The following is a 13,819-nucleotide window of genomic DNA, read 5'->3' as shown; positions in this document are numbered from 1 at the left end:
AAAAAAAAAAAAAAAAACTAATACAAGCTTATATTATTTTCTGTCTTCTTCTTCTTTTTTTTTTTTTTTTTTCTGTAAATGTGTAATCAATTAAGAGAGTGAGGTAGTTCTTTCGTCGCTAGGTTAGTAAACGTATGGACGAGGAAGCATTTCTGAAATCTGATGATGTGATAATTACTGTTGTTTTGTGTTTATGACTTTATTCACCCCCCTACTGACGTGGCTATTAATTCTTAACTAAAGTAGCTAAGGTCAACGAGATTACCCCATAATTTCGAAAGTCAACTATTTGCTGAATTATGTATATATAATATTGTCTTGATCATTTAAGAATCATCTTTACTTTGCTCATTATGGTTTAGTCTAAATATTGAATCTAGATCACATAAGATCCACATTCATTCATAGTGTCACTAACTTCTACATATATATAGTTGCATCAACACATTATCATTTCAAAACACAATAACAATCTCATTTACAAAACAACAAATTTTTTCGTTTTTGTTTCGTTTCTACAACTAAAAAACAGGATTCTCAACCTGAGAATCCTAAACCAAAAAAAAGAAATGAGTCGTCGAATTAGCGATGAAAATATAAGAAGTGCAACTTCATCACGTCGAAATGAGTCATTACCACAACTTCATAGTGTTGGAAGGCCTGAAAAAGAGAGTATTTGGAAGGAATTTGGGCATATCATCAAGGAGACTTTTTTCCCTGATGATCCGTTGAAAAGTTTTAAGGATCAACCAACTTCAAGAAAGTTGATCCTTGGTTTACGTGCTGTTTTTCCTATTTTTGACTGGGGAAGACAGTATAATTTTACCAAATTTAAACATGACGTTATTGCTGGAATTACCATTGCAAGTCTTTGCATTCCTCAGGTAATGGACAACTACTCTTTATATGCCCACTTGTACAATCCTCCTTACTTTGAGCTTGCCTTGTTTGCTAATTTTGTCAAAAATATTTGACCACTTATATACACACATACCTCTAATATGCAACTGTCGATATTCATTACATATATTAATGGCTAGTATGTTGTCCCAATATATGGTAAAAGTTCGACTATCACAAACATTATTGTGTATAAGTAGGAAAATAAAACTGGAAATATTAAGCAATAATTAAGCATCATGAAATTTATTTTTTTGACGAAGAATAACGAAGTATTAATAATATTGATCGAGGTGTGATTTTGAAATAACTCCCTAAATTAATGTCATTTTAGAAATATATATCTAATGCTTATATATTAAAATCGTTACTAAAATTATTTCATAGAAGAATTAGAAGATAAAAGAGGATAATGTCTACTAGCTAACCGTGTCTAACACTAAATAATTTCCTACTACCTATTTTCTTTCCGAAATGGATAAGTAATACATATTCGAGCTGTTTCTTTTTAATTTACTCATTTCACTTTGGGAGATAATCAAGGGAAATGCCCAAAACTATAAGAGATCCTGAAAAAGTGAAAGAGAGAAATTTAAACAAGTGGAAAAAGAAATTATAAGATGAGTTATTAAATTAAAAGTACATTACATGAGTGGAAAAAGAGGAGAAGATCGATAATTAGAATATTTAATATAGAAAAAATAACCGTGTGAATAATAAAAAAAGAAAAAGTATATAAATTGAAAAGAAACAAAGTGAATAATTAATTATAGACCATGCAATAATCCAAAATTCCCTTATAGTGAATGAGGGAATTTGGATCCCAAGAGGGCCAATTTTCTCTTATTAAAATAACAAATGGGGAAAGGGAAAGGGAAAGGAAAAGAGAGGATGTAAAAGGCATTCTTGCTTTTCTTAGTAAACCAAGATCTTTCATAAATTAAAAGATTTGGAAGAAAAATAGACATATTAACATATTAAGCTCTTATTTAACAGGATATTGCCTATGCAAAGCTTGCTTATCTTTCTCCGGAATATGGATTATGTGAGTTTGCTTCCTATTATTTAATACTAGCAGATTATTTTTAAATCATGATCAATATATAAATATTAATAACTGAAGCATGTATTAATATAATTTGTTAATTATACAGATAGTAGCTTTGTTCCACCTCTAATATATGCTTTCATGGGAAGCTCAAGAGATATAGCAATTGGTCCAGTGGCTGTTATCTCTCTTCTGCTAGGAACCACCCTTCGTCAAGTCATTGATCCTGAGACTAATCCACGTGAATACACTCAACTTGCTTTAACAGCTACCTTTTTTGCTGGCATCACGCAGGCAGCACTTGGTTTCTTCAGGTATACTCCCTCCGCTTTTTTTTATTTGCTATATGAAAATCAAGCCACTAATTTTAACCGATTATTTTTAACTTTTTTATAAATAAAAATATAGTTATATGTGTTCTTGTTAGTTTTTTTTTCTATATATCTATTTATAATATCAAATTTTTATAATTTTAATCAAAAGACATAAAAGATATTAAGAGTTAAAAAAGAAAATTTTCATTTGATACCATCGTATTTTGGACTTTTTTTATTTAGTACCAAAATTATCTTTTGGATTCTACATGGTACCATTATAGTTCCGATTCAGTTCAGTCCAAAAGAAAAGAGTCTAAATAAGAGTTCAATTGCAATTCAAAAACAACGGAAGTATAATTTGGTGAATTTTTTTAAAAGTAACTTTTTATTTATATATATTTTGTTAATAAATTATTTAAGATAATAATGGTAATAGTAGATTTATAGTCTTGCAACTTTTGTAAACCGAAGAAGTATGTATTGTTTGTAGAACCAAATTCACTTATTCAGTCTGGTTGGTACTTGGTAAAGAGGTATTATAAAGTTACAAGTATGGTCAAGGCGTAACAATCTAATTGAAAACATTTGGGGCTTGGTTGTTGCTAGATTGGGCTTTTTAGTGGACTTCCTTTCTCATGCTGCTACGGTTGGGTTTATGGCTGGTGCTGCCATTACTATTGCTCTTCAACAGCTCAAAGGCTTGCTTGGCATTAAAAATTTCACGAAAGAGTCTGATATTATCTCAGTTTTGCACTCAGTTTTTGGCCAAGTGCGACATGGAGTAAGCCAACCTTCTCTTCATTACTATTTCCTTCATTTCATGCTAAAATGTAACATATATATCTCTTTATTATATTCCTCATGATTTTATTTTATGTTTGTGTTTTATACTTTGACAGTGGAACTGGCCAACTATGTGTATAGGAATATCATTCTTGGCTTTCATTTTGTTCACCAAGTATATTGTAAGTTTAACTCTCAATTTAATTGCTTTATTTTTTCGGTTTTTCAATACTAATATCTCTTTATGTTTGTTAAAAATCTATATTATATCACTACTTTTTGCGAAGTCTCTAAGATATTCCACGTGCTGCTAGAAATGTTTAAATAATGCTCGTACCATTACCTCTTTACTAGTTAAGTTCGATAAAATAACGTCTAATACAGTCTAAACTCATTTAAGGATTTGAAACCAAATTGATTAGTCTAACCTTCTACTTTGGTGAGGTGGTAAAAAATGAATTTGAACTAACTTTTTCTACTTTATGACAAGGAATTAGCTAATTATATAGGTATGAACCTCTAAAAATGAGTTTAAAATACATATAATATCTCACTAGCATAATCTATTAAGTGAAAAATACAATGATGGGTATTATTGGGACATTCTCAAACCACAATGTACTATGAAGACTTTATAAAAAAAGGTAATGGTCTAATGTTGATTTTCAAACTAATACACGGACACAATTTAGAAAAACCCTTATCTTTTCTAGCTAATATTTTGCAATTAGGCCTGCTTTGTTATATGGCATCGAATGTTGGGCGGTGAAACAATGCCACGTTCATAAGATGAACGTGGCAGAGATGCGTATGTTGCGGTGGATGTGTGGCCACACAAGGAAGGACCGATTAAGAAATGAAGTGATCCGGGAAAAAGTTGGAGTTGCATCCATTGAAGAAAAGGTGAGGGAGAATCGGTTAAGATGGTTTGGTCATGTGAAAAGGAGATCAGGAGATGCACCACTGAGAAGAATTGAAGAGTGGAGGAGTAATCAAATTGTAAAGGGTAGGGGAAGACCTAAGATGACTTGGCTGAGGGTAATTGAAAGTGATATGAGGTTACTTGGGATTGAGGAGAGCATGACGTTGGATAGAAGTGGGTAGAGGGGTAGTATCTATGTGGAGGGAGGGGTCTGATTACTGCATTTATTTTTATTTGTTTTTCTCAATTGTGTTGGTATTAAAACCTTATACTGAAAACCTTTTCTAAACACTTTTTGGTGTAAACCTTGTTTTCAAAAAAAAAAAAAAACTTTTATCACTCTTGACGATGCCATCTCCTCTGGTCACGATTCCAGTTGACGATTCATTTTAGCCGACCCCAATCACCTTGGGAATAAGGCTTAGTTGTTGTTGTTGTTGTTGTTTGTATGAACTAATTGAATATAAATAAATCCCATGTATTAACAGGGAAAGAGAAACAAGAAATTGTTTTGGGTCCCTGCAATGGCTCCCCTGACCTCTGTCATCTTGTCAACTCTCATTGTGTTTTTGACGCGTGCAGATAAAAAGGGTGTTCAAATTGTAAGTATCAAGAATATTTTCTTCCTAATTGAGAATCAAATTATACTCCATTTTACAGTAAGTAATTCATGACTATGTAAAAATGATGATGTTATAGGTGAAACACATAGATCAAGGCATCAACCCTCCATCTATTGACATGATATTTTTCACTGGTCCTTACCTATTGAAAGGGATTAAAATTGGTGCCATTGCTGGTGTGATTGCACTTACGGTAAGAGTAACAACTTTTTCCGAACATCCTATGATAATACGCGTATTTTTCTAATGTAGGACATGGAAACATATCATGAAGACATTAACTGTATTTTGTAGGAAGCAGTAGCAATTGGCAGAACATTTGCATCCATAAAAGACTACTCTATTGATGGAAACAAAGAAATGCTTGCTCTAGGAACCATGAACATTGTTGGTTCAATGACCTCTTGTTACGTGGCTACTGGTATAATTTATTAACCTGAGATTATTTTTACTGATAATAGCTGATTTTTAATAATTGAAACTCATTGAAATTTTTTTTCATTCAATATTAGTATTATTGTAAGATGATGTGAACATACATGCTATATTTTTGTATCTAGGCTCTCTCTTCCTTCTTGTTGTCACGTATATTTGACATTGAGTTGTTGTGCAGGATCATTTTCTCGCTCTGCAGTGAATTTCATGGCTGGTTGCCACACAGCAGTCTCAAACATAGTCATGTCAATGATTGTTTTATTGACATTGATGGTTATCACACCTCTATTTAAGTTCATTCCAAATGCAATTCTTGCTGCCATCATCATATCCGCTGTGGTTAACCTTGTTGATATTGAGGCCGTAATTCTCTTATGGAAGATTGACAAGTTCGACTTCATTGCTTGCATTGGTGCATTCTTCGGAGTCATTTTTATTTCCGTTGAGATTGGCATTTTGATTGCGGTATGTACCAACGTACAAACTATTCTACACCTCTAAGTTTCCTGATTTCTTCCTGTTAATTTACTAGAAATTTAACTGTTATATGATTCAACAGGTTTGCATTTCCTTTGCAAAGATTCTGTTGCAAGTAACTAGGCCGAGAATAGCACTTCTTGGTAATCTTCCTGGAACTACAATCTACAGGAATATTCAGCAGTATCCAGCGGCTTCAACAATCCCCGGTGTTTTGATCATTAGAGTCGATTCTTCAATTTATTTTTCAAATTCAAACTATGTGAAGGACAGGTATTTATGTGTTTTCATCTTGTTTATAATATGCTTAGATGGATTTCCATTAATTGAATTTGATAAAACAAATTGTCTATTATGCCAGTATGTAACATTCTGAATTCTTTTCTATCAGGACTCTAAGATGGCTCACTGATGAAGATGAGCTAAACGAAAAAACTAACCTCCCCAAAACTCAATATTTGATAATCGACATGTCGCGTAAGCCATTACACCTTTTATCTTCTATTACCTTGTACTGGTGCATAATGTCAGTTCTTTGATCTTTTAAACGTTCCTTTCTGATTCCCTTTGATTTCGTTCTTTTCTTGCAGCTGTGATTGATATTGACACCAGTGGTATCCATGCTTTAGAAGACTTAAATAAGAGTCTGCAGAAGAGAGAAATACGGGTATGAGATATCGGATATACACGCACCAAATGTGAACAAATGTCGGTTAATATTGTCCATGAGAAGTATGATAGAAAAGCTAACATTTTCTCTCTATGTTTTTCAACAGCTTCTTTTAGCAAATCCAGGTCCTGTTGTTATGACCAAACTCTACGATGCCAAGTTTGTAGATGTCGTTGGACAAGACAATATATTTCTAACGGTTGGAGATGCAGTTCGAGCATGCAATCGAAAGATCACACTAGAAGAAGCTTGACAGCTGAGTTGATTATCCTTCAGGAATACTTCAACTCTGACTGTGTTTACCCAAAGAGAGTGTTTTGTTCTGACCCTTGATGTTTTGTTTTAAAACATCTCCATTGTAAACTATGTTTAGTTGGAAAGATATATAAGAGGTGCAAGCTTCTTTGATTATCTTTTGAAAAGTATCCAATTAACCTTTGTAATTATTCTTTGACATCTTTCCAATTTTTCCCCTTCATCCTAGTTTGTATTTTGTTGGATGAAGCTTCAAATTTAATGCTAACTTTTGATCCTTCCTTTTATTGACCCCCAAGACATTGAAAGATTGCGAGCTTGAGAGTTTCCTTGTGTGTAAGATGTGAAGGAATATGTCCTTAGACATCCCGACAATTACTAAATATAAAAGGAATTATTATAGAGATAATAAATTGCATTAGTTTAGTAATCACATTTAGTTGCTAGAGAATAAATGTTGGTTAATGGGACAATATTGATTGAAGCTACAGTTGGAAATGTCCTAACAATGTTCAACTTATTTATTAGAAATTAATCAGTTTAATTTATGTTATTATAATGTCTTGCTAGAGACCAATTATGATCAGTAATTAAATACTCTAATTACTAGTAAATTGAGTTGATCCTATTGGGTCACACAAGTTGATGACAATTAAATTATTTGTGAATTGGACCGACCATAACTTGTAGTTGTACAAGCTATATAGGCGGCGGTTTAAGTGATAATTAAAAGGTAATTATCACTTAGGGTGCATTCTATTCGACTTATTGACCCTGAACTTATTGGACCTTATCTGAACTGAACTTATTGAACCTGAACTGAACTTATTGGAACGTATTAAACCTGATTGGACCTGATTCAACTTATTGGATCTGATTGAACCTCATTGGAACTTATTGGATCTGATTGAACCTGATTGGAACTTATTGGACCTTATTGGAACTTATTGACCTTATTGAAACTTATTAGACCTTATTTGCCCTGATTGAAACTTATTAGACCTTATTGAACCTAATTGAAACTTATTAGACCTTATTGGACCTGATTGAAACTTATTTGACCTTATTAGACAAAAACATTGACCATGAATAACATAAATATTACAACTAACGTAAATACTACCCCTCAAAATTTTTTATGGAGTAATAATTATTATAATTCGTCCTCTAAAAATAATGATTATTAATTGTCTTTTATGATAATTAATTTAACAAAAAAATTTACTATTTATATATTTGTCTATACATAACTTTCACCACTAATATATCTAATAATCTTGTTTTGATTTTATAAAACACTAGTAGAAAATCAAAAATTAATTAACATTTATTGCTAACAAATTAAAATTGGCACATATAAAAAATTCTCACTTCACTTTCATTTATGTGAAGGTAAGTAGATAGCATTAACTCCTTCCTTCATTTCTTCTCCTTTCTTCTCCTTTCATTTATGTGAATGTACTAGAAGATAAAAAGAAAACAAAAAGAAAGAGAAAACAAATGCTCAAAATCACTGTAGCTTTGCAACATTGCTTCATTCATTTCTTCTCCATTCTTCTCCTTTCTTCTCCTTTCTTCCTTCTGTTTTTTCTTTTTTTTTTTTTTTGCTTTTCTCTAATACTCCATTAGAGACACAAACACAAAGTCACCAATCATAATCTTAATTATTTGACCATGATTATAATATTATTTAATAATAATATAATCACCTAATAGTAATATGAATAATCAAATAATAAACAATAATACAAGTATAATACTATACATTGTGGTACTTTAATAAAAAATTCTAATAATAACATAATCAACTAATAGTAATATGAATAATAAATAATAGACATAATACAAATAAATAATAAAATAATAGACACTAATACAAGTATAATACTGTATAATCATTGTGGTACTTTAATTAAAATTCTAATAATAACATAATCAGCTAATAGTGATATGAAATTATGAACAAAATAATGGACAATAATACAAATGTTTATTAAACATTGACTATTTGGACCTTATTGGACCTTATTAGACCTGATTGGAACTTATTGCACTTGATTGAAACTTATTGCACCTGATTGGAACTCATTGCACCTGATTGGAACTTATTTGACCTTATTGAAACTTATTGCCCTTATTAGACCTTATTGCAACTTATCTGAACTTATTAGACCTGAAACTTAATTTTTTAAGTTGAACAGAACGCACCCTTACTCTATTTCCAAAATGGTAATGATCAATTAAGTATATTAGATGCTTAATATATCTTCTATTATGGGCAAGATCATGAGGTGATTTTGTAGCCTTATTTGAGCCCTCTTAGGCCTTGGCTAGCCATTAGAGGAGGGAAATACGACATTCTCAAATTCGCGGATACTCTATTGTTGTGAAAAGTTAACATAATATGACAGCTTCTCTCTTTCTAAATCCTCTTTTCTTGTGAAAAGTTAAGAGGTGTATGCTTTAGAGAAGTCCTTAATGAGTTAATGGTATTAACTGGGAAACAGTAACCTTATTCTAAATAGATAATCTGGTGGTTATTATTCTCTCTAAAATCATGATGATTTCCTTAGGAATTCAAGTCTAAAAGAAAGTATCTAGTAAGTACTATGATGCAATGTTGGAGGTTGAGATCTACATCCAACACTGCTTTCAGGAGGCCAACTGCTAATTTAGTATCAGACATCATGGCTAACACAGTTCCTCATGCTTACTTTCACATGATGATGTTTTTTCCCTTATCATCATGTGTAGTTGGACCATCTCCCGATCCAACTAATTTCTCTCTCCCAGCAAGAAAATTCAAGAACAATCAAACACAAAATTAATACCAATAATGATAATAATAACACTAACAATACTACTAATATCAGCTAGTAAAACAGTGGTCTTGATATCAGTAAGGACCTAAACAAACGTCTCACATGAGAACATAAACACCACCCTCCACACAACCAATTCCACCCAGAAGGTCAAAAAAATGTTGGTAAAGAAATCAAACCATATGGCAAAACACAGTGCCTTCAAAACCAAATATGCTAATAACACTATGCAAGATAAACTCTCTTCGACCTCAAAAACTAGAGAATAATGCTGCCGCTAAACCCGCAACGACTAGCTTCGCTGAAAAACCAATGGCCGAGGCGGAACCAGTGTTTCCTGTTGGAGACAACGCAGGTGACACTACATTGCTTCCGGCACCCATTGACGGAGCGTTGGCGATTGGTGCACCAGTTGGAGCACCTGCAGGAGCAACAACTACACCAGCTGCATAGGAGTAACAAGAACAAAAACAAGTTATCAGAAGGAACATTAACTTTAGATCAAGCAATCATGGCATAAAGATGTCACCCTTCAAACTTGATTTACATAAACAACACAACGCATGGTGAACCGGCTAACGGATCCGAATTAGTGGTTATATAGAGGCGTATCGCGTATATGTTATCATAAACTAAGGCAAGGAATTGTTCTGTTGTTCAACTCACAACATTGATTCCCGTAAGGCCTTGTTCACTTCACTCGAATTTTACAGATTAAGAGTTTGTTTGGTTAACCCTTCGGGAAATTATAATTCCATACATGTCTTGTTAATGGAGGAAATAACTTACCTAATCCCCCTTAGTAAGTGGAAATTCTCATGGAATAGAATTTCCTATGTTCAACCAAACAAAAAAATATACTTCCTAGGAAATAAAATTTCATGGGCAATGCAAACTCATGGAAAGTTATACTTCCTAACATTAACCAAACTAGCCCTTAACAGTAATCTTTTATGAATCTCTATGTTTTCTCTTAAGAATTTTACTGTTTAAAGCTGCTTTTCCCTTATTTTTACTGATTAAAACTAATTTTAACTGAAACCCCAAAAACAGGAGTAAAGAACCAATTGTAAAACAAAGATTCCGAAAAAATGCTAATATTTCAAACCAAAACCCCTTTTCATCTTTTTTAATTTCTTTTAAGAAAACAGTTCCCACAACTAAAAGCAGAAAACAACAAATTATAGCACAAAAAACCCACAAACATGCTTTAATAATTTAATCCAAAAAAAACTCTTTTTCATTTTTCATATGTGATACTTCTATTAATTTATTTAAAAAACAAAACAAAACAAAAAAAAAAATATTCCCACAAACTTAATCCTTTTCAGATGCAAATCATTCCTACAATTGTAAAAGAAAAATAATCAGATACTTCAAACAAAAATAACTCTTAAATCTATTATTAAGTTTTTATTCAGATTTGCATGTTTATAAAACGGAAAAAATACAAATCATAAAAAAAAAAAAACAAATATAAAGGATTAATCAAATTGATGGAAAAGGATACCTGGAGAAGGAGCACCTGTTGGAGAAAGAGACACTGCAAAAAAAAGAAAAAAAAAATTGAATATAACACTTTATGTAAAATGATTTAAAAAGGGAAAAGAAAAAAAAAAGACTAACAGCCGCATTTGGAAGCATGAACATGGCAAGCATCAGGAAGAGCAAGAGCTTTAGAAACATCCAAAACGATTCCGAATTGGCTACTACTTTTAAAAGCTTCACAAAGACATTCAGCATTAGTTTTAAGAACAGACTTCAAGCCAGAACAACAGTTTCCTTCTGGTTTTTGTACGGTAGAACCGTTAGTAACGTACGACAAACAATCCGACATGCTTAGTACCACTGTCGTGCAGTCCACTGGTGCCGGAGAATCTTTTGCTTCTGTTAACGCCGCTGATGCAACGGCTATAAATACCAGTAGGAGTGCCACCGTTGAATTCATCGCTGTTTTTTTTGTTTGAGGAGAGAGAAAGTAAGAGAGTGAAGAAAAGGTGGCGAGTAAGAATGTGAGTGTGAGTGGGAGTGGGAGTGGGAGTAAGAAGAGAGGGGTAGAAATAGGAGGGAGGAAAAGGAAGGACACGTGGCGATCATCGTGGGGGAATTGGGATGATGGAAAAATGCTACTTTATGGTGGATGATGATGAGAGGCATAAGGGGTTATTGGAATTTTGAATGGAAAAGGAGGGTTCTTTCATAAAACAAATACTACCTCCGTTTCTTAATAAGTGCAACATTTCTCTTATTTGGAATAGTCACAATAAGTGCAACCAAGCTCAAAATGGTAAAAAAAGTTCAATATTATTACAAATATGCCACCAAAAAGCAAGAGGGGACCACAACTTTTTTGTTTCATCACTTGAATTACTCTACTTTATTGTGGTCCCAACTTTCTCTCTCTACATTCATTGGTATTCCCCCACTTTCTCTATGTTGCACTTATTAAGAAACGGAGGAAGTATATCTATATCTATATTTATATCTACATACTCCTTCCGTCCTATAAGATAGTGTTTATTTCTCATTTTTCACGGAAATTAAGAAAAATAAAATAAGTGGTAGGATTTCCAAAAAATATATTTAATAAAGTGCTTTTTTGATACTTTTGTATTGAAACTAATTATTTATTTTCTTTTTCCTTTAAATAAAATCAAAAGGCAATAAATGTTCCTTGGAATTGGGTAAAGCAATAAATGGGGTCACATATTTTGAGAGAAAAGTAGGAGTATTTTGGAAAGTTTGTGTAGAAATTAAGGATAATTTAGTCCAAATAAATTGACAAAAAAGAAATAGGCACAACATTTTGGGACACAAAAAATGAATGTAAGCACTATATTATGGGACGGAGAGGGTAATATATTTCCTCTATTTCGTTTTAAATGTAATAAAAAAGTATTATTTGTTAGATATAAAACATTTTTTTGTTGTACTTAAACTGAAAAGGAGGAAATATTAAAAAAAAAAGTTCATATCAAAGTAACGGAACATGCGACCTCTTGCAAAGAGAATTTTGTCCTTATCATCTCAATTAATTTTTTTCAGTGCTTCATAAATCCACGTAATGTTATATATTCATTGCAACCGTAAAGTAAATTAAAGGTTAGATTTTAAAAATATAAATTTTTACATTAGTGGAAAAAATACCTATCAATTATTGTGAAAAAAAAAAGTAATATCCTGGACAACGCTCGAACCTACACAATAGTTTTGGATGGAAAAGGAAGGTTCTTTTATAAAAAAAATTAAATGCATTTCATGTACAATAATTTATTATGCATTGAAAATCATAAAATGTTGTCAGATTTCATTTGACGAATCATTATTTGTTTGATATCGTCAGTTATTATATGTTGTTGATTTTTTTTAGTAATATGGTCAATTTTTGTATAATAAAGTTTGTTCGGATACATAATAATATTCAAACCATATTTTTTAGACTTATTCCTAATTTAATTTCTTTCTTCATTTCAGTTCATTCCAACTTAAGGCCTGTTCTCCCCAGCTTATTTTCAGTTCAGTTCAGTTCATATCAGTTCAGTTCAGTTCAGCTCTTGACAATACGGGCCTGTTCTCCCCAGCTTATTTTCAGTTCAGCTCTTGACAATACGGGCCTGTTCTCCCCAGCTTATTTTCAGTTCAGTTTAGTTCAGTTCAGCTCTAATAAGTTCAGTTCAGTTCAATTCAGTTCAACTCTAATAAGTTCAGTTCAGTGCAATTCAACTCCATTCTTTTATAATCATTTTGCTAAATATTATTATTATGTTGGTATAATATATTTTACTAATTACTCTTATTATTATTATTATTATTATTATTATTATTATTATTATTATTATTATTATTATTATTATTATTATTATTATTAGTATTAGTATTATTATCATTATTATTATTTAAATATATATCATTACTATTAAGTATTATTATTATTATTATTATTATTATTATTATTATTATTATTATTATTATTATTATTATTGTTGTTGTTGTTGTTGTTGTTGTTGTTGTTGTTGTTGTTGTTGTTGTTGTTGTTGTTGTTGTTGTTTTTATATATTATTTTGTTTATTATACCTTTACTCATTATTATTACTATTATTATTAGGAGGAACATGGTTTAGGTCAAAGCACAAATAAACCCACTTTTTTTAGCCCATAAACCAATCAAATCGCGTCAAGACGTTTTATGATTTAATTTTCGCGGTCCAACCCAATCATTATTTTTATTACTAAATATTTTTATATTATTAAATCTAATTATTAAAATAGTAATTTTAATTTACTTCTTAGATATTATTGTTATTATATATCATCATCAAGTATTAATATATTAATACAAATAATATAAAATAATTATTATTAATTATCATTATTATCATTAATTATTATTATTATTAATTTATGATTTTTAATATTATTTATTTATAACTATCATTTAAAAATATCCAAAATGCTATTATTATTATTATTATTATTCATTATTATTACTTATCATTATAATTATTATTTAATATTCATATTATTATTGTTTCAAATATTATTTATATATTTATAACATTCAATTTTA

The 13,819-nt window shown here is 31.0% G+C and overlaps 2 protein-coding genes across 2 annotated transcripts; one reads left to right on the top strand and one right to left on the bottom strand.

Moving 5' to 3' along the window:
• The first annotated feature begins 436 nt into the window (after positions 1–436).
• Positions 437–6,721, top strand: LOC104901583 (sulfate transporter 1.2). The gene is made up of 13 exons (XM_010689175.3): positions 437–884; positions 1,897–1,945; positions 2,055–2,262; positions 2,872–3,046; positions 3,165–3,230; positions 4,459–4,572; positions 4,670–4,786; positions 4,888–5,014; positions 5,207–5,493; positions 5,588–5,778; positions 5,897–5,982; positions 6,096–6,172; positions 6,282–6,721. Exons 1-13 carry the CDS (start codon positions 570–572, stop codon positions 6,426–6,428), a joined length of 1,959 nt encoding a protein of 652 aa, XP_010687477.1. The 5' UTR covers positions 437–569; the 3' UTR covers positions 6,429–6,721.
• Positions 6,722–9,231: 2,510 nt separating this feature from the next.
• On the bottom strand, positions 9,232–11,295 carry LOC104901584 (non-specific lipid transfer protein GPI-anchored 11). The gene is made up of 3 exons (XM_010689176.4): positions 10,879–11,295; positions 10,763–10,795; positions 9,232–9,697 (listed from the first exon to the last, which is right to left on the bottom strand). The coding sequence occupies exons 1-3, from the start codon at positions 11,198–11,200 to the stop codon at positions 9,504–9,506; spliced, it is 549 nt and encodes a 182-aa protein (XP_010687478.2). The 5' UTR covers positions 11,201–11,295; the 3' UTR covers positions 9,232–9,503.
• Positions 11,296–13,819: the final 2,524 nt, after the last annotated feature.

The sequence above is a fragment of the Beta vulgaris genome, chromosome 8 (genome assembly GCF_026745355.1).
Source record: "Beta vulgaris subsp. vulgaris cultivar EL10 chromosome 8, EL10.2, whole genome shotgun sequence".
Taxonomy (NCBI): Eukaryota; Viridiplantae; Streptophyta; class Magnoliopsida; order Caryophyllales; family Amaranthaceae; genus Beta; species Beta vulgaris.
The sequence above is the reverse complement of the archived record's forward strand: the minus strand, read 5'-3'. Positions and strand labels throughout refer to the sequence as shown.

Coding starts and splice junctions, on each gene's coding strand:
- LOC104901583 (XM_010689175.3), top strand. CDS start 570: ATGAGTCGTCGAATTAGCGATGAAAATATAAGAAGTGCAACTTCATCA. Junction 1,946..2,054: donor TTCTCCGGAATATGGATTAT/GTGAGTTTGCTT, acceptor TTAATTATACAG/ATAGTAGCTTTGTTCCACCT. Junction 2,263..2,871: donor GCAGCACTTGGTTTCTTCAG/GTATACTCCCTC, acceptor GGTTGTTGCTAG/ATTGGGCTTTTTAGTGGACT.
- LOC104901584 (XM_010689176.4), bottom strand. CDS start 11,200: ATGAATTCAACGGTGGCACTCCTACTGGTATTTATAGCCGTTGCATCA. Junction 10,796..10,878: donor TCATGCTTCCAAATGCGGCT/GTTAGTCTTTTT, acceptor TTTTTTTTGCAG/TGTCTCTTTCTCCAACAGGT. Junction 9,698..10,762: donor AACAGGTGCTCCTTCTCCAG/GTATCCTTTTCC, acceptor ACTCCTATGCAG/CTGGTGTAGTTGTTGCTCCT.